At 48.8% G+C, this 24,203-nt stretch overlaps 3 protein-coding genes across 5 annotated transcripts in view; 2 read left to right on the forward strand and 1 right to left on the reverse strand.

The window, feature by feature from the left end:
* Positions 1–1,431: 1,431 nt before the first annotated feature.
* On the forward strand, positions 1,432–13,046 carry FLCN (folliculin). 2 transcript variants are annotated; one of them, XM_034065593.1, is made up of 12 exons: positions 1,432–1,491; positions 2,198–2,476; positions 3,257–3,403; positions 4,055–4,276; positions 4,751–4,911; positions 6,145–6,236; positions 6,945–7,135; positions 7,995–8,108; positions 8,478–8,601; positions 8,947–9,078; positions 10,380–10,485; positions 11,568–13,046. In XM_034065593.1, the coding sequence occupies exons 2-12, from the start codon at positions 2,228–2,230 to the stop codon at positions 11,767–11,769; spliced, it is 1,740 nt and encodes a 579-aa protein (XP_033921484.1). In that variant the 5' UTR covers positions 1,432–1,491; positions 2,198–2,227; the 3' UTR covers positions 11,770–13,046. The 2 variants fall into 2 exon arrangements, with proteins under 2 accessions (XP_033921484.1, XP_033921483.1); XM_034065592.1 differs by lacking the exon at positions 1,432–1,491 and adding an exon at positions 1,632–1,693.
* A 1,808-nt stretch (positions 13,047–14,854) lies between these two features.
* Positions 14,855–17,195, forward strand: PLD6 (phospholipase D family member 6). Its single transcript, XM_005142355.4, has 2 exons — positions 14,855–15,264; positions 15,367–17,195. The coding sequence occupies exons 1-2, from the start codon at positions 14,892–14,894 to the stop codon at positions 15,603–15,605; spliced, it is 612 nt and encodes a 203-aa protein (XP_005142412.4). The 5' UTR covers positions 14,855–14,891; the 3' UTR covers positions 15,606–17,195.
* A 4,535-nt stretch (positions 17,196–21,730) lies between these two features.
* Positions 21,731–24,203, reverse strand: part of MPRIP (myosin phosphatase Rho interacting protein) — a 73,147-nt gene continuing 70,674 nt past the window's right edge. For both annotated transcript variants that reach the window (XM_034065596.1, XM_034065595.1), the window contains exon 24: positions 21,731–22,896. In XM_034065596.1, coding sequence (XP_033921487.1) covers positions 22,825–22,896 — 72 coding nt within the window. In that variant the 3' untranslated portion in view covers positions 21,731–22,824. The remainder of the gene's footprint in view (positions 22,897–24,203) is intronic.

Here is a 24,203-nt window from a genome sequence, read left to right on the forward strand (position 1 = left end):
CAGCTGCCTTCTCCTACCAGGATGGACAGAGCCTTGGTGCTATGGTTTAGTGTGAGGTGTCCCTGCCCATGGCAGGGGGGTTGGAACTGGAAGAGCTTAAGGTCCTTTCCAACCCTAACTACTCTATGATTCTATTCTATAATGCTTCTCCAGAACAACCACCATGTGTTGTCATAGGTGCTCTGTATAACCTAGGAGATGTTTTCCACCCCAGCTGAAGAGGTTAGTCCTGAGCAGTTGTTTAAATGTACCATTGGCAAATAAAGCTAACAAACAAGTCGTTCTTAGTGTGTCTTACGTGAGACAGTCACTCTTTTATATTGGGCTTTGCCTTAGGGGGTTTTTGGGGATCTTTTGTCCTTGTTGCTTCTCAGAATGTGTGATTTTGCTGACTGGCTGCTACTGTGGCAGTGTCCTCTCTCAGGGCTGGTTCAAACCCCTTGTCCAAGCTCTATGGAATTACCTTGAGTGGAAACTAGTTCTTCTTGTGCAGGCAGTGTGCGTTTTCCTTGGGAGGTGATGCTACAAGTGTCCAGCATGGCCTCCAGCATTAGATGTTGGATCTAACACTGGTATCTTTGTGTGACAATCATCTTCTGTCCAAGTACTGTTTTCTCCAGAGGCAGAATTTAGTCCATGCAGGATGGCTCCAGAGGCAGATGTTGTAGTGCTATTGGTGATAGCTGCTCTTTCTTGGGATATTTAAGTGCATTTTACTCAGTTGAATGCTCTATCCTGTTACCTTGTGGGAGACTTACTGCTTCTGTTCAGAACTGTTAAAGAGATCGACTCCAATGTAAAGCGAAGGGCAGGGGGCTCCAGTACTTCGTTGTTTTGAAGCCTGAAAGGATTAATAGTTCACATGGAATTTGGTTTATCTTTCCATCCGTTTTCCAGTGATAGAACCTTGATTCGGTGAAGAGGAACTGGGGTAGTTTAATGGAGACCTGGCATCGAAGAGTCTCCAACAAGCATATTTACCTGTGTCTGCTCCCTTCTTCCACGTTATCCCCTGCTCTAACCTTAACACTGTAATAGTTTAATGAATTAATACCCATCGCATGGTCTATGGGATACGCCGGACTCAGCCTCCACGGGGCCCCTCCATCACCTCACCGCGGCCTCCGCCGCGCAGCGCGCCTGCGCGACCCCGCCCGTGAGCCGCCATGCGGCCCGCACCATCTGGTACAGGGAGGGGGGGGAGCGGGCCCCTCTCAGTGTGCAGCACCTACAGGGTCGCAGGAGGCGACTCAACCCCTCTGGGCTCCGAGGAGCGGGCACGGCTGTCATCTCTCTGCGGTGCGACAGCGGGACACGGGATAGCGAGAGAAGGAAGGAGGAGTGCTCCGGACCTTCTCATCCTCCCCCTCTCTTAGTAATGGTTTTGCCTAGCCCCTGTGGAGAGGGCGGCCGTGGGCCGAGTCACTGCCGCACCGGGGGGGAGCGGGGGATCGTGTGGAGAGCGGCGGGGAGCCCCGGCTCGGTACCGCGGTACGAACCGATTCCCCCTCCCTCCCTCCCCCTTTCCGCTCCCTCTCCTCGCCGCTCCTCGGCGGCGGTGGATGTGCAGCCGGGAAGCTGCCGGCTCCTGTTCCCCCCTAGCTGCCGGTAGGGATGGTACGGGCCGGTGGGTCAGTCAGTGTCAGGCGCCCGCTGGCACGGGACAGGCCGGGGCGGGGGAGCCGGAGCCGCGGTAAGCGCGGTCGGGGCCGGGTCGCCGGTGTCCGGGACCGGGGGGGCCGGGGCCCTGAAGGGGAGGCAGGGCCGGGTCCGGATGGGCCTGAGGCGTTCGGGGCCGGGGGGGCTGAGTAGGGCAGAGCCGGTTACCCCCTGAGGGCCTCCGGGCACGGGGGAGCTGCGCTGGTGGGGTCCGGGCACGGAGCTCTGACCTGACAGACCCCGGCCTGTCCCTGTAAGAGCACAGGTATCCGGTCACGGGGAGTCCGGTCCAGGCCCCCTCCTCACTGGGGTTTGCGGTGTCCCGGGTTATTGTCGTTGACCCGGGCTAGATCAGCGCTGTTCCCACCCTGTCAGGGTGCGAAGGGCTGGGCCTTGCTCAGGTCACCCCGTGGTGGAGCTGTGCTGGTCCCTTAGGCTGAGCTTAAGGGCATTTGTAGGGATCCAGAGCAGGACCAGGCCAAGGAGATGCTCTAGTATCTGTTGCTCTGATGTTGTGTGCTTTCTCCCTTACCCACAGGAGACCTGACGCATGTGCTGAGCTCTCACTATGAATGCAATTGTTGCCCTCTGCCACTTCTGTGAGCTCCACGGCCCTCGCACCCTCTTTTGTACTGAGGTCCTACACTCACCGCTCCCCCAAGGTGCCAGCAGTGGGGACATCTCCGGGCAGAATGAGCAGGCAGAAGAGGAAGAAGGTGGCATTCAGATGAGCAGCCGCATCCGCTCACACAGCCCTGCGGAAGGTGCCAGTGCTGACTCCAGCAGCCCAGGGCCGAAGAAGTCAGATATGTGTGAGGTGAGTTTAAGATCTGTGTGTGGACATCAGTGTCCTTTGGCTTAACTGAAGGGCTCTTGGATTCTCTAATGCAAATTCAGTTGTTTAAGAGAGGATGAACAGTGATCTGCGCTTGGTTTGTATGTGACTGCTGGTGCTGGATCTCTGAGTCCTCCTAATGATTCATGATAAAAGGATAAGGAACTGTTCAAGATGGTGTCTTGAGGTCTCTTTAAGCCTTGTGTTCTGTGAATCTCCTATGTCTGGGAAATGCTTTCCTTGTGCTCAAAGAGTGTATTTTATAGGGTCTGATCATTTATTGATAGCCATTTTAAGAGCAGCATTGATTAGGAAACAGGAAAGAAAAGGCAAGAGGCATTAAAATAGTAGAGTAAGCTTATGTTCTTAGTCATTCCTGTCCTTGTCTCCTATTAGTGCTTGTTCTGAGCTATTTGTTATTTAGTTTTCTTTAGGTTTTGGCCAGTTCTGTTAGATCAGTTGGTCTCAGAGCTGCTGTTAACTGAATTTTACCACTTGTAGAGCCAGCACCAAATTCATGATCGAATTAAATAGTGGAAAATGAGCATAAGAACAGAGGACGTATATCACACAAAGTTCTGTGTGAGGAGCTGGGTCCAGATCCTCACCCTGCCTCCTATTTCTTGTCTTCTAAGTATTTGTGTTGTCATCAATAGGTGTAAGTAACATCTCCCTATGTTTTGAAGGGAATATGCAGAGGCCTTTGGAAACCTTAGACAACTGCATGCTCATTTATGGCTGGATTTGCTTTTCTATCTTCAGGGTTGCCGCTCTCTTGCAGGAGGACATCCTGGATACGTCAGCCACGACAAGGAAACATCAATCAAATATGTCAGTCACCAGCACCCTAACCACCCCCAGCTCTTCAGCATCGTGCGCCAGGCCTGTGTTCGCAGCCTGAGCTGTGAGGTAACTGTCTGGGAGAGCAGGGAGAAAACCTGGTCATGGCTTTAGGTATCAGCACTTTGCTCATCCTGACTGCTCTGTGCAGCCTGAAGCAAGGAGGGAATGGAGGTGGAAAGGCAGACACACAAGTCTGTCCATTCCAGGTCTGATGGTAGCTTTTAAGGTTGATCTTTGATAACTTTAAGGGTTCCTTCCTCTCACCTTTTGGGATTGAAAGGTTCCTTTTCTTGATTTTGCTCCTGGATGTTCATGGTTTTCCTTTGTAAGATAAACTGGTTTTGTAAGAACATTGGACTCTCTTGTTTAGTGTCAAGGAATATTTGATCTTTGTAGACCATTAACGTTCAGCATCTCGTAGAAGTGAAGGGAGAACCATACAGATCAGGGAGCATTTGTGTGTCAGGATCAGCAAAATCCCTTGTGGATTCTCAATAGTATTGTCATTGAATAGAGCTGAGTTCTTAACATGCTATTAAACTGAAGCTTTTGTAGTGTCTGTAGGATATCTCTGGAGGTCTGTTTGACCACATATTTTGGATAGCAGCCTAAGAAAGGCTTGTTTTATTCACTCAGAGTAGGAAGCTTTGTGCAGTATTACCATTTCAGCTGTGTGATCTGCTTAACCATATTGGTGTATGTGCCCTTCCTCTTCAGGTCTGCCCAGGACGGGAAGGCCCTATCTTTTTTGGAGATGAACAGCATGGTTTTGTGTTCAGCCACACCTTCTTTATCAAAGACAGCCTGGCTCGAGGCTTCCAGCGCTGGTACAGCATCATCACCATCATGATGGACCGGATTTACCTCATCAACTCCTGGCCTTTCTTGCTGGGAAAAATCAGAGGCATCATTGATGAGCTTCAGGGCAAAGCACTTAAGGTCGGTCAGAGCACAGGGTCTGTTTGACTCAACGTTAGTAAAACATTACAATAGCTGATGTGCAGCTGAGTCAAAAAGCTGATCCAGCTCATTGCAGTCAGGGTGGACATTAAAGTTGACACAAGGGACAAGAGGGTGGTGTGTATCTGGGGGTTAGGAGGGAAGGAACAGGGTGCCTCTGGCATTTTAGACCTGTTGTAACACACTTCACAGACCTAACTGCTAGACAGTAGCTCTGTTAGAAATTTAAGTAGCTAAAGCTGAGAAGGATCATGCTTTTGGAGCACTTAATGGTAATTTTAGTCAATCTGAGAGTGAGTTATCCCTTCCCTCTCTTTTCCTGTAATTGGCAGTGTATTTTGGATGATTGTGTGTGATGCACCTTTTCACTTTGTACTTACTGGGTATTTTTTGGCTCAGCTCTACATAAACATCTCTTTCAGTCTCTTACACTGCCTTTCTTCCATGGTGTAGGTGTTTGAAGCAGAGCAGTACGGGTGCCCTCAGCGTGCGCAGCGGATGAACACAGCCTTCACTCCCTTCCTGCACCAGCGCAACGGCAACGCAGCCCGGTCCTTAACGTCACTGACCAACGATGAAAACCTCTGGGCATGTTTGCATACGTCCTTTGCTTGGTAATGCCACTTGTGTTTCTAGCTTCTACACCTCCTTCCTGAAGAGAATACTGGCATGTTCTGAAAGGGTGGAAATGTGGTGTGAGAGTTTGGCTGTTGTTTTTCTTCTTGAGGTAGGAAGTTGGACTTCGCTAAGTAGTCTCTGAATTGGAAGGGGCTAAACACACGAAGAGGGCAGCCTGCAGATGACTTTAGGACCAAAAAAACCTTGTTGCTGTGAAATAATCATGGAATGGTCTGGATTGGAGAGGACCTTAAAGCTCATCTGGTTCCAACCCCCTGCCATGGGCAGGGACACCTTCCACTGGAGCAGCTTGCTCGAAGCCCCTGTGTCCAACCTGGCCTTGAGCACTGCCAGGGATGGGGCAGGCACAGCTTCTGTGGGCACCCTGTCCCAGTGCCTCACAGAGAAGAATGTTATTCCTAATATCCAGTCTAAATCTTCCCTCTTAGCTGCTCTAAGAACTCCCCTTAAGGAGCCTGCTCTTCTCCAGGCTGAACCAGCCCAGCTCTCTCAGCCTGGCTCCAGAGCAGAATTGCTCTGGAGCAGTGTCTCTGTGGCCTCCTCTGGATTCACTCCAACAGCTCCATGTCCCTCTTGTGTTGGGATCCCAGACCTGGATGCAGTGCTCTTGGTGGGTCCCATGAGAGCTGAGTAGAGGTGGAGGATCCCCTCCCTTGATCTGCTGGTCATGCTAGAGATGAAATAAACCTAATAATGTGGCAGCTAATGGAAGCTATGTGTATCTAGATGAAAAAACCTTTCTAGTATAAAAGTAGGTATGGAAGACAGCATGGAAAGATGCTCCTACCCTCAGTACCTTGGATTCACACTTGAAGTACAGTGAGTGTTCACCTGAAGTGTCAGAGTATTGTGATAGGCAGTGTGGGAAGTGCAGCACAGTAGCATGTCTGTGGCAGTCCAGTTGCTCCAGTACCTGACTTCCTCCTCGGACTTCCCTGGAAAGATGCCACAGAGAGGGTTGCAACACTGCCATGTGATTTGGGTGGGGGATAAGTGTTCTGCAGAATGGTAGTCCTTTTGGTAACTGTGTGTGACAGTGGTTGTAAGATGCGCTGATAGTTACCACACTGAGGAAGGCATAGAGATGTGTTGAAAGCAAATACATGTTGGTTCGTGGTTGGATTTTTGTTGAGCTCATCACACCAAGTGTGTTGCTGGGCTTTGGCAGGTTTAATGAGTGCTGCTTATGTTTCTTCCAATGTTTCCAGGCTTTTGAAAGCTTGTGGCAGCCGACTTACAGAGAAGCTTCTGGAGGGAGCACCAACAGAAGACACCCTTGTTCAGATGGAAAAACTTGCAGGTGAGAGAGAGGTTTCCAGAGCTGGAAGACCCTCTTGGGATGGTAAAACACCAAATTCTTTCATCAGCATTGTGAGCACAGCCATCTCTCATCAACTTTAGTGGCAGTCTCTGCAGTAGCTGATGTGCTCTCCCATGTAGAGATGACTGACAGGAGTGTGAAATCCTTGTCCTCGTAGGCTCTGCATGCACACATGATCTTGGTTACTTGAGTAGGAGTGTTGCATCATCATGATTATTGTTCTCTCTGGCTGGGTTGGCCTTTCCAATGGATCTTTACAACCAGAAGAATTTGCAGTCACAATATATGGGCTTCTTGCTCCTCTTTCTACAACATTTCTAAGGGATCGTAATTTATTTATTACATTGAATTATTTTATGAATCCATTTAGCTTAGAATCTCCAAAACCTGCCTCAAAGCTTTGGCCATGCCCTTTAAAACAAGAATAGGGAACTGGTGAAAAGATGTGATTTTGTGTTCTATAGAGGCTGAAAATCCCTTCCTGAAGCTTCAGTGCTTATCTTCTATCTGAATTCATAAACTTTGTTAAGACTTTGGGTGTGTCTGTGGTGCCAGTACTTCCAGTTGCTGTGTTCTGAACTCTCTATTCCCACATCCAGCCAAAATCAATTGGCTGCAGCATGTGTAGGCTGTTCCCATTCTTAGAGAGCAGCAATTCTGATGACCTCTCTGCCCTTCTTTTGCTAGATCTGAAGGAAGAGTCAGAAGGCTGGGATGGTTCTGAGGAAGAAGAGAAACCTTCTTCCCAGCCAGATGCTGTGGAAGGGCAGGAACTATCTAAATGCTCACCTGAAACATCCCTGATGCCAGATTGCAACAGCTGGAATGTAGCTCACAGAAGGTTGTCTGTCTTTCGCTCTCTCAGGCACATGAGGCAGGTAAGAGAGGAGCATGTTACTGATGCTGAATTCCCAAGTTAATAACCTCTCCTGATTGTTCTTTAAAAGATACATTTATTTCCTGCACTCTGCACTTCTTCCCTGGTTCTGTGTTCAACACAGAGCCTGCAGAGCTCATAACACAGTGTTAACTGCATCTAGATCATGTGGGCCTCTAGTGATCATCAGTCATGTGGGATGGAATCATATGATTTCCATCAAATTCCTCACTCCTCTTCTTCCCAAAAGCAGTGACAGTAATTTAACACAGAGATTGTGCAGCATCCCCAAAGCCAAGTATTAATTTGCTTAAAACAAAAGTATTTCACAAGGAAAAAAAAACCCATTTACAAGCAAAGCAAATGGTTCTGTACATATCAGGCTTCTCTCCAGTGCTTCCAGTTACCTGGCTGAGGGGGAAGGTTCAGTGCATTTGACCCACAGTCTCTGTCACACCAGCTTGTTTTCCTGGACAAGTACCTGCTTTATGTCTTCAGCCTCCTTTTGTTCTACTGTCTCCCAGTTTAGAAGGCTTGAAGCTGTTGAACTGCATCACTGTATTGTAAGTATGTGCCTTTGGAGGCTTGTCCAAGAACATTGTTTCATCTCTGTACATAACCCAGATCAGAGAAATGCCTGAAAGTTGTTATCATCTATCAGAAGTTGTTCAGTCCTGTCCCAAAACACTTGATCTTGGTGCTGTGGTTTAGAGCTACTGCTCTGGGTACAAGACCTGCTAAATGCTCATGTTTATTTCTGCTGTTCAGTCCTAGCCATATTCTTAAGTGGCAGGCATGCTTTTAGTGGACATTTCACTGATTTTCATAACCAATGCAGAATGGTTTGGGGTCTTTTCCAGGTTCTGGGGGCATCAGCATTCCGCATGCTGGCTTGGCATGTTCTGATGGGGAACCAGGTCATCTGGAAAGCTCGAGATACGGATCTTGTCCAGTCTGCTTTTGATGTGCTGCGGGTAAAAGCTTTTTCCTTGTGTTTCCTGGCTGCATATTTTCACATGCATTTCCTTAATAGTCCAGTCTTCAAAATGGCCTGTCTCTGACGTGTAATCTCGTGGAGAATGTGGTCTGAATTACATGGGTTTGAAAACACAAAACCACCAACAAAAAAGAGCCACCAAGGAAAGGGGGGAGACTCAACCTTTGGATGGTTTGGTTGTCCTCAGCAACTTTCAAGCTGATTTTGGGGGATATTTCTGATCCCCCAGATCAGGAGCTTCCCCCAAGCAGTGCTGCAAGTCTTTCTCCTTGGAAGTGAGGAAGAAAATTGTACTGTACTCCTTTACTTGCAGTGTTTCTCCTGACATGTTTCCTTCTTTCTCTAGACTATGCTGCCTGTTGGTTGTGTGCGGATCATCCCCTACAGTGACCAGTATGAAGAGGCGTATCGGTGTAACTTCCTAGGGCTTAGCCCACACGTCCAAATCCCATCCCACATCCTGTCATCTGGTAAGAATGGTGCAGAACCCTCTCCTTCCTCTGTCATATTAAAAGGCACAAGTTTCTTATTTTATTTATGGAGTATTGGCAGATAGTCTGATATTGCTGCATGAACTAAAACTTGTACCACATCCCTTTGTTTTCCCTATATCCCTGCCTGATCAGTAGTGGAGAGGTGTGACACCTGCTTTAAGCACTGATCAGGCATAGCCAACATTCTTGGTTCCTACTGGGGAAAGGCTGATGCTGGACCAAACACTGACAGAGCTGTGCTTTCTCCGAGCAGGGTGTGGAGCTGTAGTTTAGAACCTGGGCTGGTTCAGTTACTGTTCTTTTGGGTTCCTGTCACTCTAGAGTTTGCGGTGCTTGTGGAAGTTCGTGCTGCAACCCGGTCCAGCCTCTACCCAACACTGTTTGAGGAGGAGCAGTCCCTCAACAAGTACGAGTTTGTTGTCACCAGCGGTAGCCCCGTGGCAGCAGATCGAGGTGGGTGATTTGAAAGCAAGAAGAACCTGTATCATGGAGATTAAACACACATCTTGATCGTGAACTGCTTTTTATGCTATTCAGGTACTAGGGTCAGAAAACAACTGGGTTGAATACTGAGATGAGGTTTCCTGCAGTCTGTTTTATTGTAAAGGGTTTGTTTTACCAGATCAGCATTTTGCTTAACTAAAAATAGCAGTACTTGTAGGGAAATTCTTGTGTAACCCCCAGTGACCACTTTATATCCTGGAATACTGTGTGTTTGAGTACATCTAGCATACAAGAACTATGACATTACTCATCTCCCATGTTCCACGTGGCAGATGGCTAAATCCTTCCTGCTCTGTCCTCTGAAAGTACAGGTGCAATGCAAAGCAGAGACTTACTCTCTGTGTAATGCATACTTACAGTATAATTACAATAGTCTCCTTCCCATCCAACCAGTAGCATGTCCAGAAGCTTCTGGACTAGAATAGTCACTGAAATGTCATTTCTCCACCACAGCATCAAAGTTAGTAGGCAGTGGACTGCTGGGAGAAAAGCCTCCTAGGGAATTCCAAAACGTGGTTGGGGAGAGGAATGCCTTGGGATGGCTGTTGGTTTGGGTTTTTACTAAGTACCCTGGAGCTGCCCTCAAGAAGAGGAACATTGAATCAAGAGTAAGCAGAGATTTCAAAACTGAGGGGTTATATTTTCATGTATATTATACAAAGTAGGAAGACTTTTCATAACTTTGCATTTTTAAGGAGCTTTTGATACGGAACTAGAACCAACAAAATCTAACCAACAGATTAAAATGGGTCTGAAGGAAACAAAGCCCCTTTGTCTCAAGTCCTGTTCCTTCACAGAATTCCACATTGCTTCTTGGATCGGGTGTTTCTCTAGTGGGATGATCTTTAGCTCCTCTTGCATGGAAGTGAAATCAAGATAGGCCACTGGGGGGAACATTTTCCTCCTTATGGAATATGCAGGTTTCTTCTGGACTCAAAGGAGATTATTACCTATGAACTAATGGAGCCAAATTCTCTGTTGAAGTTGGCTGCGCTGTTACTAATAGTGTAGCTTTCTCCATACAGAGGAAGCTGCATTGATGCACCAGACCAAAGCACTGGTGGAAAATGAGTGTGAACTTAGAGTAAGAGGTGGAAGAAATGTGTATTCTTGTTTGTAATTTCAGCAGGTATCCAGGCCATGAATAAATGGACCGGCCCTTGCTAACAATGACTAGTAAAGGTGTAAGTGGGTAACCTATAGTTTGTGTTCTCTTTCTCACCCTTTTCCTCCTCTTTCTGCTGCTGTAGTTGGTCCCACAATCTTGAACAAGATCGAAGCTGCCCTGACCAACCAGAACCTTTCTGTAGATGTTGTGGATCAGTGCCTTGTCTGCCTGAAGGAGGAGTGGATGAAGTAAGTGTGACTGCATTGCTTTCAGAGAAACAGCTTTGGCACTAATCCTAGAATGGTTACAGCAGGGTACAGGACAAACCTTGTGGTCAGGTAACTTCTGCTGTAGTATTGACAGTAGTTGGCTGTGCTGTTAGGAGCTAGGAGTATCTGAGTTGTTCATAGAAATCCCAGACTAGTTTGGGTTGAAAGGGACCTTAAAGCTCATCCAATTGCAACCCCCCAGCTATGGGCAGGGACCCCTTCCACTGGAGCAGCTGCTCCAAGCCCCTGTGTCCAACCTGGCCTTGAGCACTGCCAGGGATGGGGCAGCCACAGCTTCTCTGGGCACCCTGTGCCAGCGCCTCAGCACCCTCACTTTCTGCCTGAGAGCTCAACTCAATCTTCCCTCTGGCAGGTTCAAGCCATTCCCCTTGGCCTGTCCCTACAGTCCCTTGTCAAAAGCCCCTCTCCAGCTTTCTTGTAGCTTCATTTAGGTACTGGAAGTACCTTGAAGAGTAGTCCTTTTGGCTGTCAGCAGTTCTTAACCTTTATGCTTCAGTTCACACATCTGTAGGTTACCTGCATGACAGTACTTGTCTGCCTGATACACGTTATGAGGATTAAGTCTGCAACTCCATATATGCCTGTCCATGTGTGCTATATTCCAGTACAGATAACATGCCAAACAGATGTCATCATTGTGCCTTGCGGCACTACATTTTAAGGGTGCAAGTATAAAGGAAGACCAGACAGTCATGTGGAATAATTCATGGAACGTTAAGATTCTGTGGATTTACCTTAGGGCCTGATTGGCACTAGATGTGTCTCCTAGGGAGATTCCCAGTTGTCACAATGAATTGTTTTACCTTCCACTAGAATGAAGAAACAAACTAGAATTGGGCATATTACGAGTGGAAATGAATAATCCCCCTTTTCTTGTACTCTTCTTCATTCAAAGCATGAGAGGTTTCCACAATATACTGTTTGAAGCTGTTATTAGCATTCTCTTGCAATAGGTACTGAGAGCAGCTGCAGTTTACTGCTCATTCCCTTGTTGACATGTGCAAACCCATTGTAATAACAGGAGTTTCTTGTTCCCATAGTAAAGTGAAGGTCCTCTTCAAATTCACTAAAGTGGACAGCAGACCCAAGGAGGATACCCAGAAACTGCTGAGCATCCTGGGAGCTGCTGAGGAGGACAACGTCAAGCTTCTCAAGTTCTGGATGACTGGCTTGAGCAAGACATACAAGTCCCATCTGATGTCAACAGTTCGCAGCCCCACATCCTCCGAGTCCAGGAACTAAAAGGTGCCCAACCTCACTTGCTGCCTTCAGATAACCGCAGGGACCCTGAGTTACCGCTGCTGAGCCCGCAGCATGTGCATCAGGTGGATAGTGCCACTTCGTCACTGTTCTCCTGGTCCTCAGACTAACTTGAAGAGCCACTTGAGTCTTTTCTAATTGCTGTGAGACTGGACTAATACGTGCTAATAAATAGTGCTGCTGTCTGTCCTAAACTCAGCTCTGAACCTAGACCTGCACACTTGAGACTAAAGTGACACTCAAAGAATCGGTGTGAGTTGATTCAAATCCCATCCTGCCTCACTAAGCACTGTGGTGTGGCAATAGAGCTCAGTTTTAGCTTTCATTGGCAACACTTGGCTACCTGTGACAACATCCAGATCTCCTGGGAATGGATACGGTTCATCTCTCCAAATCCCACATAAATCTCCCGAATGCCTGAGAAAACAAGAACCAAAACCAAGTGTGGCAACGTCACAGGGTCTGGATCCACGTGTAAATTATTTCAAACCACTTTATGTTCGGATTTACAAGAGACTTCTTTTCTGCTGTAGCATAAGTCAGGATATCCCATTGGAGTCCTGTCACTCCACGTTATTTATTTATATCTTAACTTGAGACAGTTTCAGCATTTGCTTTGGAAACCTTGTTAAGGAGGGAGAAGTGTAATATAAGGAGTCTCTAAAAGCAGCCTGCTTGCCTCTCTAGAGGGTAAAACACTCGCCTTGTTTTGCCTGCAGTTGCAAAACTTCCAGGTAATGAAGATTACCTCGTCAGGATCCGGTTGCTGGTGGTTCCCTATCTCCAGAAAGAGTTTTCTAGCTTCCTAATGAAGTTAAGCAGGAAAGATCCAACCTGTAGGTGCTCCCTTATCTAACTCTATAGTAGCCATTTTTTTGCTTAATAGTTCATGGAAACATTGGTGCATTTTTTAATGACCTAAATCAGATTCTTCCTTATCTGTATTGTAAGGAATTACTGTTTCTGTTGTGAAGTCTTTGTTTTGTTGTTTCCTCTGGATCAATGTTGGGAAAACTTGATATTACCACAGACATTTGTACCAAGCTAAAGGCAGGTTTTACCCAGGTGACCTTCTACACTCATTCAAACAAGACTCGAGCTCAGAGGCGATGTTCCAACTTGTCGTGAGTTCTGTTCTTATATATATATATATACTTATATATATATATATATATAAAATATGCAGGTTGATTTTTTTCTGTGTCTGGAACATCTGTAAAATGGAGACAGGCATTAAACCTCAGTAAGAGCTATTTTTGTAAATGGACAAAGCCTGGGTTTGTGTTCATTTTCTATGTGTGTTGCTGGGGGGGAAGCAGCAGTTGATATGTGTCTTAGCCTAAATCTAATTTCATAGGCCTTTTCCTCTTTGTATTAGTTTCTAGTACATCTGGAGCAAGGGATACTCAGATACATTAACTAAAACTGCTTGACTGGACACAAAACAACTGCAGGAGATCCAAGCAGCAAACATGCTTGGGCAAAGGCCTTACTTTGTATCCAAAGCACTTGTTGAAGTTCAGCCTTTGGAAAGAAGCTGGCATTTCCCCATTGTGAGTAAGGAAGACAGGAGATGGAGCTTTGAGTAATGCATGCATCTTGTTTCCTATGTGCTAGTCATGAGGGGAGAACAAAGCCCACTGTCAGTGGGGTGAAAGCAACAGGAGTAATTAGAAAGGCACAGACCAGTAAATCAATTTCCAGTGCTTGCTCTTGTAGCAATCTTTGATGAGATCTTCTTTTTGCACTTGAAAGCTATTCTGGTCCGATCCAGAGCCGTGTAACACAGCAGGTAAGACATGACTTGGCATTGTTTGATTGCTGAACTGGTTTTATCTTTCAAACACTAGCTCTCCCAAGCAGACCAATGTTAAAACCTAATGTCCTAATGTGTGAGCATCCCGTGTTTCTGAGCAGAAGTGTGGTTTCTTCTGAAGCAGCAAATAGGTGGGCACAGGGTCAAGCCTGAGGCTCCATCTTCTTCTTCCTCGTGCTTGTGTAAAGGGTGAGTTGTTTGCAGTGTTACTCTATCTGTGTCCTGATCCATGTCACAGACAGCCAGACTCTGGATAATGCATCATTTCGGAGCCAGGGCAAGGAAACCACTAACTTGGTGCTTATAAACTGCCCACAGAAAGGAAAGGGGAGAGCTGCTGAGTCTGTGAACATATGAAGCAGATGCTCTTGCCTGCTAGAACAGATCTACACATGGGATTATCAAGTAATTGCCTGGGCAAGTTCCTGCAGCTCCCGGATTATCCCTCAGGTGCTGCTTTTGCCGTGAGAGCTGGAATGTGCACAACTTAATTAAGCAGAAAGTGTTTCTGCAGCCATCTTTCATCACCCTTCCCTCTAAATGCTGAGCCTTGAAGACAAACTGATTGAATCAGAGAAGAACAGAGTGGTTTTGGACCTTAAAGTTCATCCAGCTCCAACCCCTGCCATGGGCAGGGACACCTTCCACTGGAGCAGCTGCTCCAAGCCCCTGTGTCCAACCTGGCCTTGAGCACTGCCAGGGATGGGGCAGCCACAGCTTCTCTGGGCACCCTGTGCCAGTTACTCAGCACCCTCACAGGGGAGAACTGCTTAGATCCAACCCAAATCTCCCTGTTTCAGTTTGAACCCATCACCCCTTATCCTCTCACTACAGTCCCTGATGAAGAGTTCCTTTCCAGCATCCTCGAAGCACCTTTAGTCACTGGAAGCTGCTCTGAGCTCTCCACACAGCTTCTCTTCTCCAGGCTGAACAGCCCCAGTGTTTTAGCCTGTGCTCCATCCCCTTTACTATCCTCGTTGCTCTTCTGGCCTTTCCCCAACAGCTCCATCACCACACCCTGCAGCACCTCACCGAGCCAGGATGTCCCTTTGCTCCATGAGTACCGAAGACAGCGGTGGGAACAGATGAAGGATGCTTGGAGCATCTCCCCCATGCTCCCAACGCTTCCCTGCCCCTCGTTCCCATCCCAACCCCATGGCTGGACCCAGTACTTAGCTCAGCACCTCGACAGCCTTCCCTGCGCTACCCTCCCTGCTGCCACCGCGCATGCGCCGGGGGCACCATGTGGGTGCCGGGTGCAGAGGGCCGTCAGGCCCTTGCTGTGGCGATGGCGGCGGCCGCCACCTTAGCCGTGGCCATGGCCGCCCGGCGATGGCGGCGTCGGCCCGTCCGTGAGGTGCTGTTCTTCCCCTCTCCTCCCAGCTGCACCGAGGCTCTGCTGGCCGAGGCTGCGGGCACCGGAGCTCCGGCCCAGCCCTGCCCCTGCCCCCTGCCGAGCAGCGACTGCCCCCTCAGCCGCCTGCTGAGGCGGCTGCTGTCCGCCCGCCGCTCGCTCGACATCTGCCTCTTCGCCTTCTCCTGCCCGCAGCTCGGGCTCGCCGTGCGGCTCCTGCACCGCCGAGGGGTCCGTGTCCGGGTGGTCACCGATGCGCAGTACATGGGGCTGCGGGGGTCGCAGATCGGCCTCCTCCGGCAAGCAGGTGAGGCCTTGTGGGGAATGGGGGGGGGGGGGGGGTAACAGCGGAGGTGTGTGTGGGGCCGCGGGTTCGAGTCCCGCTGAGGACCGGGTTGTGTCGTTGTAGGGATCCAGGTGCGCCACGACCAGGGCCAAGGGTACATGCACCACAAGTTTGCCATCGTGGACCGGAGGATGCTCATCACCGGGTCCCTCAATTGGACCACGCAGGCCATCCAGAGCAACCGGGAGAACGTGCTGGTGGTGGAGGATGCGGAGTATGCAAAGCTGTATCTGGATGAGTTTGAAAGGATTTGGGAGGAATACAATCCCACCAACTATAAGTTTGTATCCCAAGGACAGTGACTGTGCTGCTTCATACGGCTGGTGGAGTGTTAGCACATGAGAGCATTCACAGCCTGTAGGGACATCACTGTCATATCCACTTGGGATAAGCTCCTGAGAAGCAAAGTTCTCTCTGCCTTGAATGACCCACTTTGCTGTGGGAACAGCACAGCTTAGATAGGGAATTGTGTTGAGGATAGTTGTGACAGGGCTGCCTTCTTAGGGCTTAAAGCAGGCAGGCTCATTGCTGTGGCTTGGTGCAGGTGTGTTCACAGGGTGCTGGCAGGTGTTTCAATGGTGAAATGGGTGTTTTCTAACTGGATATTCCAGGAAGGAATTGTGGCTCAACACAAAGGAAGAGTTAAGAGGGCAAAGATAAAGTTTGCATAGAGGAGTTAAGCACCTTAGTTATGTTTCTTAGTTATGTGTTGGCTTTAATTGTTTTAAGTTTGTAAAGGAAATCTATAGAAATGAGAAGGCAGAGATTGTGTTTTGAGTGAGAACAGGGTTCCTTTGGTTTAAGATGAGGGTTTAAGTTGAGCCGAACTCCAGTGTGAAAGCCTGAGGTCGCAGGTACTAAGGAGCCAGCATCTTCCAGCAGGGAAGTGTTGGGATATCTGGGAAGAACAAAGAAACTCTTTGGGATCAGTCGGTCTCAAGTGCAGACCTGGCTGCAGTTGACAGCGACAGGATGGGGCACAAGTAACAGGGAGAGAGGTGAGATATGGCCCTCCAGGGTGGAACACAGATGGATGCACTTGAGACGATTAAAACCTTACCTACCATCTGTGTAAGAACTGCTTAAACCAGAGTATAAAGTGCCTCAAAATGTGTAATTTTGATTTAAGGTTTTGGCACCAGTTTTGCTTTGATGCAGCAGTGCAGTGATGGGCGCTACCAAATGAACTGCTTTCACAGAGAACCTCAATGTCATCATCTGGTTCTTGTGCTGCAGGCAATCCCTGCGGGGTGGTTGTTCCAAAGATCCAAATCAATAAGAGCTCCTGTGGATCCTTAAGTGTTATTTAGGATACATGGAATAACATCATCAGAGAGATATGTTCTATTGGACAAAGCTGGCATGGGTCTGGGGGAAAAGGCACTGCTATTAAAGAGCACCAATGGAAGGAGCTGGGGAATGTGGTTCTCTATTAAATCCCCTTCAACACCATTAGATTTACACTACTTCAGCCATATCACTGCTATTGAATGCTACGTGTTTCAGTAGTAGTAGTGACTGTGAAGGCAAACAGCTCTCATTTTCAGGCTCTGGCCTCTGCTCTCCCTGTAGCATCCTCCCCTTTGGAAGAACACACCTCAGTACCCGGCATGCAAAGGGTGGTGCAAAAATAGTTTATTAGGATACAGTTAATGTAAAGTTAGGTAATTCTATTTACAAAATAAAAAGGATCAGCTACATCCATGGGCACCTAGCATGTCACACAGGGCTGTAAGGAATAAATACGGTGAGAAGTGACCTGTTACACATGGGGAATGGTGGCTCTTAAGCTCTGGAATAAACTGGAGTGGAAGGGAGAAGGGAAGGAGAGAGGAGCTCGCACATAGTGAGGAACAGGAGCCTTCAACACCTGCTCCTCTTTCCAGAGGGAAAAAATGACACGTGAGATGCCATTTCCAGGACTGATCCATGTGGAAAATCCCCTTAAAAGAGACTGTTCTGCCCTATGGATGGACAGAGCTTGGGAACAACTGTGTTCCCTCTTCTCCTCGGTGTGAGCCTGCCTGGGTTTGAGCCACTGTGCTCGGACAGAACCAAGGCAAGCTGTCTGTTCCTGTTAGGGTGAAGGAGGAGGATGGCCAATACCACTCCAGGTACCACCACAGACTTGCAGAACTGCCCTTTTCCTCCCCAAAACTTCATCCTTTCCCATAAATCTGAGTCTTTAAAACGATTCCTTAAAATCTCAAAGACATCCAGAACTCCAGGTCCCAGGAGGGTGGGCACAGGTCAAAGCCTCTGTATTCATATCCTCTTCCCACTTACCATAGTCTCTAGTATCTTACAACATGCATTGCCATCTCTAGTTTAGAACAAAGGGTGTTCTTGTCAGTATCACACAGGCAGCACATGAAGACAGCACGAAGAACACAAGAGTGATTGCACTCATCATTGAGGAGTTCATGGCCAGTTGGCTTCATGCAGTTGGTACCAACCTGGCTCTTGGCTCTTTAGGGTTCTGCTGGTAAATCCCACACCCTTGGTTTCCTTTAGTAGTCACAGGCTGATCAGGGCAAGTCCATTGCTTCCAGCCTGGTACTCACTGCTCCTGTACATTGGATCCTCTGTCGAGAAGTGATTTCTACTGCAGGACCACCTAAGTTCACTGCAGTAATAAGTGTGTTGTACTGGAAGCTATGTCTGAAGTTACACACTGTGAGTTATGACGTGCTTCTTTCCTCCTGGAGAACGTGTGTCTGTTCCCTTGTGACATCCAAGAAGCTCTGGAATGTGCTGCACACGTGAGTTCCAGCACTACAGCAGTGCCTCATGGGCCCTAACCCACTGCACAAGGTGTGCTCCATCACCAGGTAGCTCTATAGTAACACACCACAGCCTGCACGTGTGTGATGTGCCACATAAATACAACATCATGGAGCAATCCATATGGAACGAAACCAACCTAAGCTTATAGGGTACGATTCTCAAACCCACTGTTCATGATCTTTGGATGAGGATCTTCAAAGCTAAAGGTATAGCTCAGCAGAAAAGGTTTGTAAAGACATTTGTAAGAGTCATCAAAACCAAACCAGGCCAGTTTATAGGGTGGGTTGGCCACATCACACTCATTGCTCTTTTCCTAAAGCGGGGACATCTGGGTTAGACCAGGATTTAAACCTCAAACCCCACATTGTAGGCACAAAAAGAGGCCCCTCTACTGATTGCTGAGTAATAGGTACAGTGTGTGCTCTGGATGCTATAATACAGGCTTTAAATTAACCTTTTAAAAGACAAGAATAACAAAACTTGGGGGTTTCTCTAAAAAAGGGTAAAAAAGGGAAGATGACAGAGCAAAGACAAGCTGCAGTGAGTGTGCTTCAGGGGGTCACAACCCAGGTACTGCATCTAACCAGGGCAAAAAGCAAGGGATTGGTGGAAGTGCACCATCCTCACACTTGGCTCTTCCTACACCTCACATTTCAATGCTATCAACAGCACAGAACTGTGCAAGATGCAGCAGCTTGTGTTTCATGTGCTGCTGTGTAGATGTGATGCCCTGGAGAGCACCTGAAGCAGGTACCTGCAGTGGTACCACACACCGAAGGGTGATGCTGGGCAGTGGGATGATGCAGGTAGGGAGCTTGCTCTTTGCCTCCCAATACTTCCCCCACCTTTCCACTCTAATTGCCACTGATTTATCTTGAAAGATGAGGGAAGCAGGAAGCAGCAACCGGATAACTACAGCACGTTGTGATACGTAAAAAGCTTCCCAGTTGGCTTTCTGCTTTGTTTCCCCTTATTTAAAGCACTGCTCTCTGCAGAAATATATCTGGTTTTGGCTGTTTATTGGTGCTGCAAGTTCTATCTTTTTAATACCTCTTGTTTTGGAGAGATGCTTAAGTGAAGCCTGGAGCTTGCAGCCACCATTCACAGCAGCTATCTGCACCCCACAGCATCCTCTCATCTTTCTCTGGTACTCTCAGAGCTCATAGCTACCACCATAGGACATCACATACAGCATTCCCACCGAGCCTGTGCTGCTCCAGGTGATCCTTAGGATGCCAAAAGGCCCCTGATGCCCTCTTGGCACAGCACAGCCAAAGGAACCTAATTCTGCAGTGGAAGACGGCTGCTCCTACACATTACAGCATGAAAACCACCACCATGTTCATGAGAGACCCCTTTGCTTAGGAATAAACACACTGAACCCACCACATCCAGCAATCAGATTCATTGATGTATTCAACATAGCTAAAACCATGGCAAAGGCAGCCGGTCCCACTGCTCCCTCACACACCACATCCCCTGTGCTGCCCTCCTGGTTTATGTCAGCTACATCTGTTGTTAGTGCCAGTTTATACCATTTATCCCCAGCAAACCTGCCTGTTCTGCTTTCCTCAGCTATCTGCAGGTCCAGAGCAGCTGCCAATGTTAAATGAAAGCATCCTGATAGCAGCTGATCCTCCAGGTCTGATCCTGTCCATACAGGGGTCCTGGCAAACCTCAATTCAAATCCCTTTACAGATGCTTCAGGTGACCATAGAAAGGTGGGGAGTGATGGGAAGACTGGCATTTTCTGTACAGTAAGGTAAAAACACAGGAAAGAGTGAAGAAAATCCAGCTGCATCCCTGCAGCATCTCACTTGGGCACATCCATAGGAAGAAACTGGAGCTGTACAAGTGTTCCTGAATGACTCTGCCCCATAGACATCAGTGTTTATTTACATGTATATAAATAAGAACACTGCACCCCCAGCCTCTCTGCACAGGGTAATGGAGAGCCAGAGCCCAAGCAGAATGCACATCTCTGCACCTTCCCTATCTTTCATATCCCTGTTTTTATCCCACCTTCTTCTACCTTCCTGCCCCATCCATCACCAAAGTGCTGCTGCCTTTGGCAATGCACTGCAGCACCTTCCTCACCCCTCTTTACCACCCAAATCCATCAGTGTATTTCCACATGAGCTCTGCCTGTTCCATCTACTCACTCAGCTGTTCCCTATGTTAAGGATTAAGGCTTCAAGCAGGAGCACTGGCAAAGAAACCAAGTGCTCCTACTCAATACCCAGGACACTATGAGAGCATTGCTTGGTATGAAATCATCCCTCCCATGGAGAGCCTCAAGATGCTCAGTGGCATGATCCTGGATCAGAAAAGGTCCATCTTGTGTTATCCACACCACCCGAGTGCCAAGGCCAGATAGCAAGTACATAACTTCCAATCCCCATACTTATTAAGTGCTCCTGAGCCAATGAAGTATGCAAAGAACAAGCAGGATTTGCTAAGGGATGCAGGAAAGGTTGGGGTCCACATGGCGAGGAGGAAGGAGACCAGCACACGTCCTTCTGGCTTGGCTAAAAAGGACAAAGTCCCATCATTATGTCTTGAGAGAAGAGGAAAAGGGAGGCATCCTGGAACCAGTGATGTCTTGCAAGGGAAGAGCACAGGCCATGCTCCTCCATGGTGGGATGGGAGGATTAAGGCTGGCTGGCTGATGGGTTAAAGCAAACACGATGCAAGGAGCAGCACTGAGGCTCCTGGAGGCTGGTGGCTCATCCGATGTGGTCCACATGGGTCATGGCTGGAAAGGCTCCTGGGTCCATCCGAGGGCACCTGCCTGCTGACGAGGGAAGAGCCTTTGTATCCGAGTGGTTGAGCATCCTTCCTGCCCTGCTCCTGCCTCCAGGACGTCCATGTACACCCGGGCAGAGATCACAGAGCATCTCAATGGGAGAGCATCCTGGTACACGCTCTGCTCACTGCTCAGTGCTGGCATCTTGGCTGGGGACAAGTGGGGCTCCTATGGGCAGCACCAGATGCTGTTCTGATGTGCCAGGCTGAGCACTTGGCCATGGCAAGGCCACACAAGCTGGGTAAGAGCCTGATTCATGGTTAGATGAGGCCATCTCCTGCTGAGGGTCCCAGACAGAAACTTGCTGCTGTGATGGAAGGATGAAGGTGAATGCTCCAGCATGGTCCAATCTGGCAGGACTGCAAGTGCCTGGAACCAACACCATGGTGCTCAGTGCTCCAGGGCTGCCGTGACAGTTTGCTCTATGGGCTGTGCTTGTACAACCACCTAACAGCCCCCAAATCAGCCATGGAAGCACATAGAGCTGCCTCAACTGTGTGTTAAAGCACCTGATAGACAAGAGGAAGCTTTGCTCAGGAGCATCTTTAACAGCCCAGCACAACATGACATGGGTCAATCAGCAGCTAAACAGGGCTAGGAACCAATGTGCCAGAGCACTGCTTTAGCTCTGCTTGGTGAGGCAGGACCAAGTGGCATCTTGAAACTCAGCCCAGCATGAAGCAGCACAGGCTTCCTCTATGAAGACAACCTCATGTGCTGCATCCAGTGCTACCAGCTCACTTAGCCTGCATCCCTCCATCAGCCTCACGGTGCCGAGCTGGATGCTCTTGGACTACAGAAGCCATCAGGACTGAGCAGGTCTGAAGCACAAAATGGTTTTGAGATCCTTTATTTCAGGAAAAAAAAAAGATTAAAGAATTAAAATAGGAGCTGCCCTGCTGACAAGAAGAGTTTGAATTCAAGAAGCTGATAAAAAAGGAGCATTATATGCATTGAGCACTGTGCATTTTCAGTCAGTATCGGCTCTACTTTTCTACTCTACTTTCCTTTGACTAGGAAAAGGGAGTTTCACATGCGCACAGACCCTGGGATACACGGGACTCAATGAGAGGAAGGGAGTAACAGCAATAAAAGAGAGTGCTGGGCTTGATCTAACAGAGGCAAAGAAGTGATCTTACAGCTCGGGCCCCCAGAACACCAACTCCAACCACCAGTGAGACGGGAGGCAAAGACACGGCGCTGGGGCAGGCTCCATGGTGCCCTGGAGCATCTGCAGCTCCCTATCCACAACCACTGCAGCCACCAACGCTCCACTGGGCTCCAGCATCACCTACATTCAGAGTCACGGGGCAGGAGAATCACTTCTTGCATCCTTCTCCAGCGGGATGTGTGTTTGTCCCTCCAGGCTGCGCACACCGGCAGGGACCTGAGCTCCCCGACAGCTTCCCCCCAGGCTTTCCCCTCCTTGTAGGTGCAAGTAATGCAATCGAGATCCAATGGTTAACATTAGGCTCCTGGCGTGCTCTGAGCACTGGGTCTCTTGACAGCAGTAAGGGCTGGGGATGGCTGCGACCACCACCCAGGCCCTGCTTGCATACCAAAACGGTTGGTACGACAGAGCTAGCTTATTAACAGGCTACTGAGCCTTAATACTGACACTTAGTGTAATGGTTTACAGTAAAGGAAGGATTCTCCTACAAAGCGCCAAAGAGAGGAATGGGGGGAAAAAACACCCCACTCCAATCCCTTCCTCTCCCTCTCAAGAGTCTCTGGAGCATCTCACAAGCAAGGGCAAGGAGCTGGGGAGGCAAAGGGCTGGCACCATCACCGCGGCGCCGGGTCCCGTCGGGGGGCATCGAGACGAACGACAGCAAAAGGACAAGTCGTAAGGAAGGAGGAGACAAACGGTGCTGGTGCTGTGCTGCCTCAAGCTGGGAGGTGCGCGTGGTCAAGCGGAGCGGGGAGAACTAGGCATTCTTCAAGTCCCTGGATTCAAAAAGCTTCAGGCGTTCTTGCACAGTCAGGCCTTCCTTCAGACTCTGGGGGAGATAAAACACACGGGATTTGGGAATGGGGTACATGGAAAGGTGTGATGCTCAAGGATGTGGGCAGCAGGAGAGTGGTCTCGTGGCTGAGGGATTAGTGGGATGGGCTAAGAGAGAACACAGGGTTATGGAGGGTGGTTATTGGTGAAGGAAGCCTAGAGAGAGGGTGGGATTGTGGATGAGGGACATGCTGCAAGCGGGATGGGATCCACATGGAAAATGACCCGGAGCCTGTGGTGGTGCTGGGGTGATTCCAGTGGAGCCCAAGGCAGGTTGGCTTGGATCTGCTATGCTTTAAAGCACTGAGCAGGGCCTGCAGCCTGGTGCTCCCCTCATCACTGCAGCATTGACTGGATGTGCATCCATGTGGGACACTCCTGGCTCCGGTCAATGTATGGGCTCTGCTTAAGCAGCCCTGTAACTGCGTTCTGATTGCCAGAGACAATCCCACTCTTTCTCTAAGCCCATGTGGGGGCTCTCCCAAGCCAAAGCTGCCTCTGCTGCACAGGATTAGACAGAGGATGTGCTCAGTGCCTGCTTCAGTTCTAGCAGGATGTGATGGCTGATCCAATCTGGATGCAGCATCCAGACTGCAAGGCACAACACTCGGAGAGACACCAGAAAACAACAGCCAGACAACAGAGACAACAGCCCATCCTGCTGGTCCTCAGCATCTGCATCTGTGAGCTCTCACCCAGGAGAACAGCTATGAGAGGGGTAGAAACCCAGAAGCAAACTGCTTGCCCCTATACAACACCTTAAACCTGATACTACCAAGTGTAGGCACAAGCCTAACACCAACCTTCACTCCATCCTGCAGCCCCAAAGCTGTGGCCTAGGCTGGGTCATTATGTGCTTTAAGGACCATGACAGGGCAGGTTCAAAAGGCACTGACCTGAAGGCAAAGTCCCTTCTGTTAACAGGCAACCAGCTCTCCTTCTGCTTGTACTTCCCTATGTGCAATCCCAGCACAGGTTAAGACTTTTGGGCTGGGTTTCTTGAGTGTGTGTTTATGAAGGCAGGAATCCAGGATGAACTTGCCCTGAGGCTGTGCACATTCCCATGGTTACTGAACTGCTTTCCATGTTCCTCCTCCCACAGCCCCACAGCTACAGAATGAAGCAGCACGGAAATGAAAGCACTAAAAGGGATTGGGCTGAATTCCCAAATGCTGTGTGCTCTCTTTTCAAAGGGCAGCAGAGCCTCTTGGGATGTGAGTATCTGAACACACACTTCCTAAAGGAAGTTTACTTTGGGCCTCTTTTAAATGGGCAGCAACCCATGGATTCCAGTTTGTGCAT

The sequence above is a fragment of the Melopsittacus undulatus genome, chromosome 8, assembly GCF_012275295.1.
Source record: "Melopsittacus undulatus isolate bMelUnd1 chromosome 8, bMelUnd1.mat.Z, whole genome shotgun sequence".
Taxonomy (NCBI): domain Eukaryota; kingdom Metazoa; phylum Chordata; class Aves; order Psittaciformes; family Psittaculidae; genus Melopsittacus; species Melopsittacus undulatus.

Coding starts and splice junctions, on each gene's coding strand:
- PLD6 (XM_005142355.4), top strand. CDS start 14,892: ATGGCGGCGGCCGCCACCTTAGCCGTGGCCATGGCCGCCCGGCGATGG. Junction 15,265..15,366: donor CGGCCTCCTCCGGCAAGCAG/GTGAGGCCTTGT, acceptor GTGTCGTTGTAG/GGATCCAGGTGCGCCACGAC.
- FLCN (XM_034065593.1), top strand. CDS start 2,228: ATGAATGCAATTGTTGCCCTCTGCCACTTCTGTGAGCTCCACGGCCCT. Junction 7,136..7,994: donor CTCTCAGGCACATGAGGCAG/GTAAGAGAGGAG, acceptor GGTCTTTTCCAG/GTTCTGGGGGCATCAGCATT. Junction 8,109..8,477: donor CTGCTTTTGATGTGCTGCGG/GTAAAAGCTTTT, acceptor TTCTTTCTCTAG/ACTATGCTGCCTGTTGGTTG.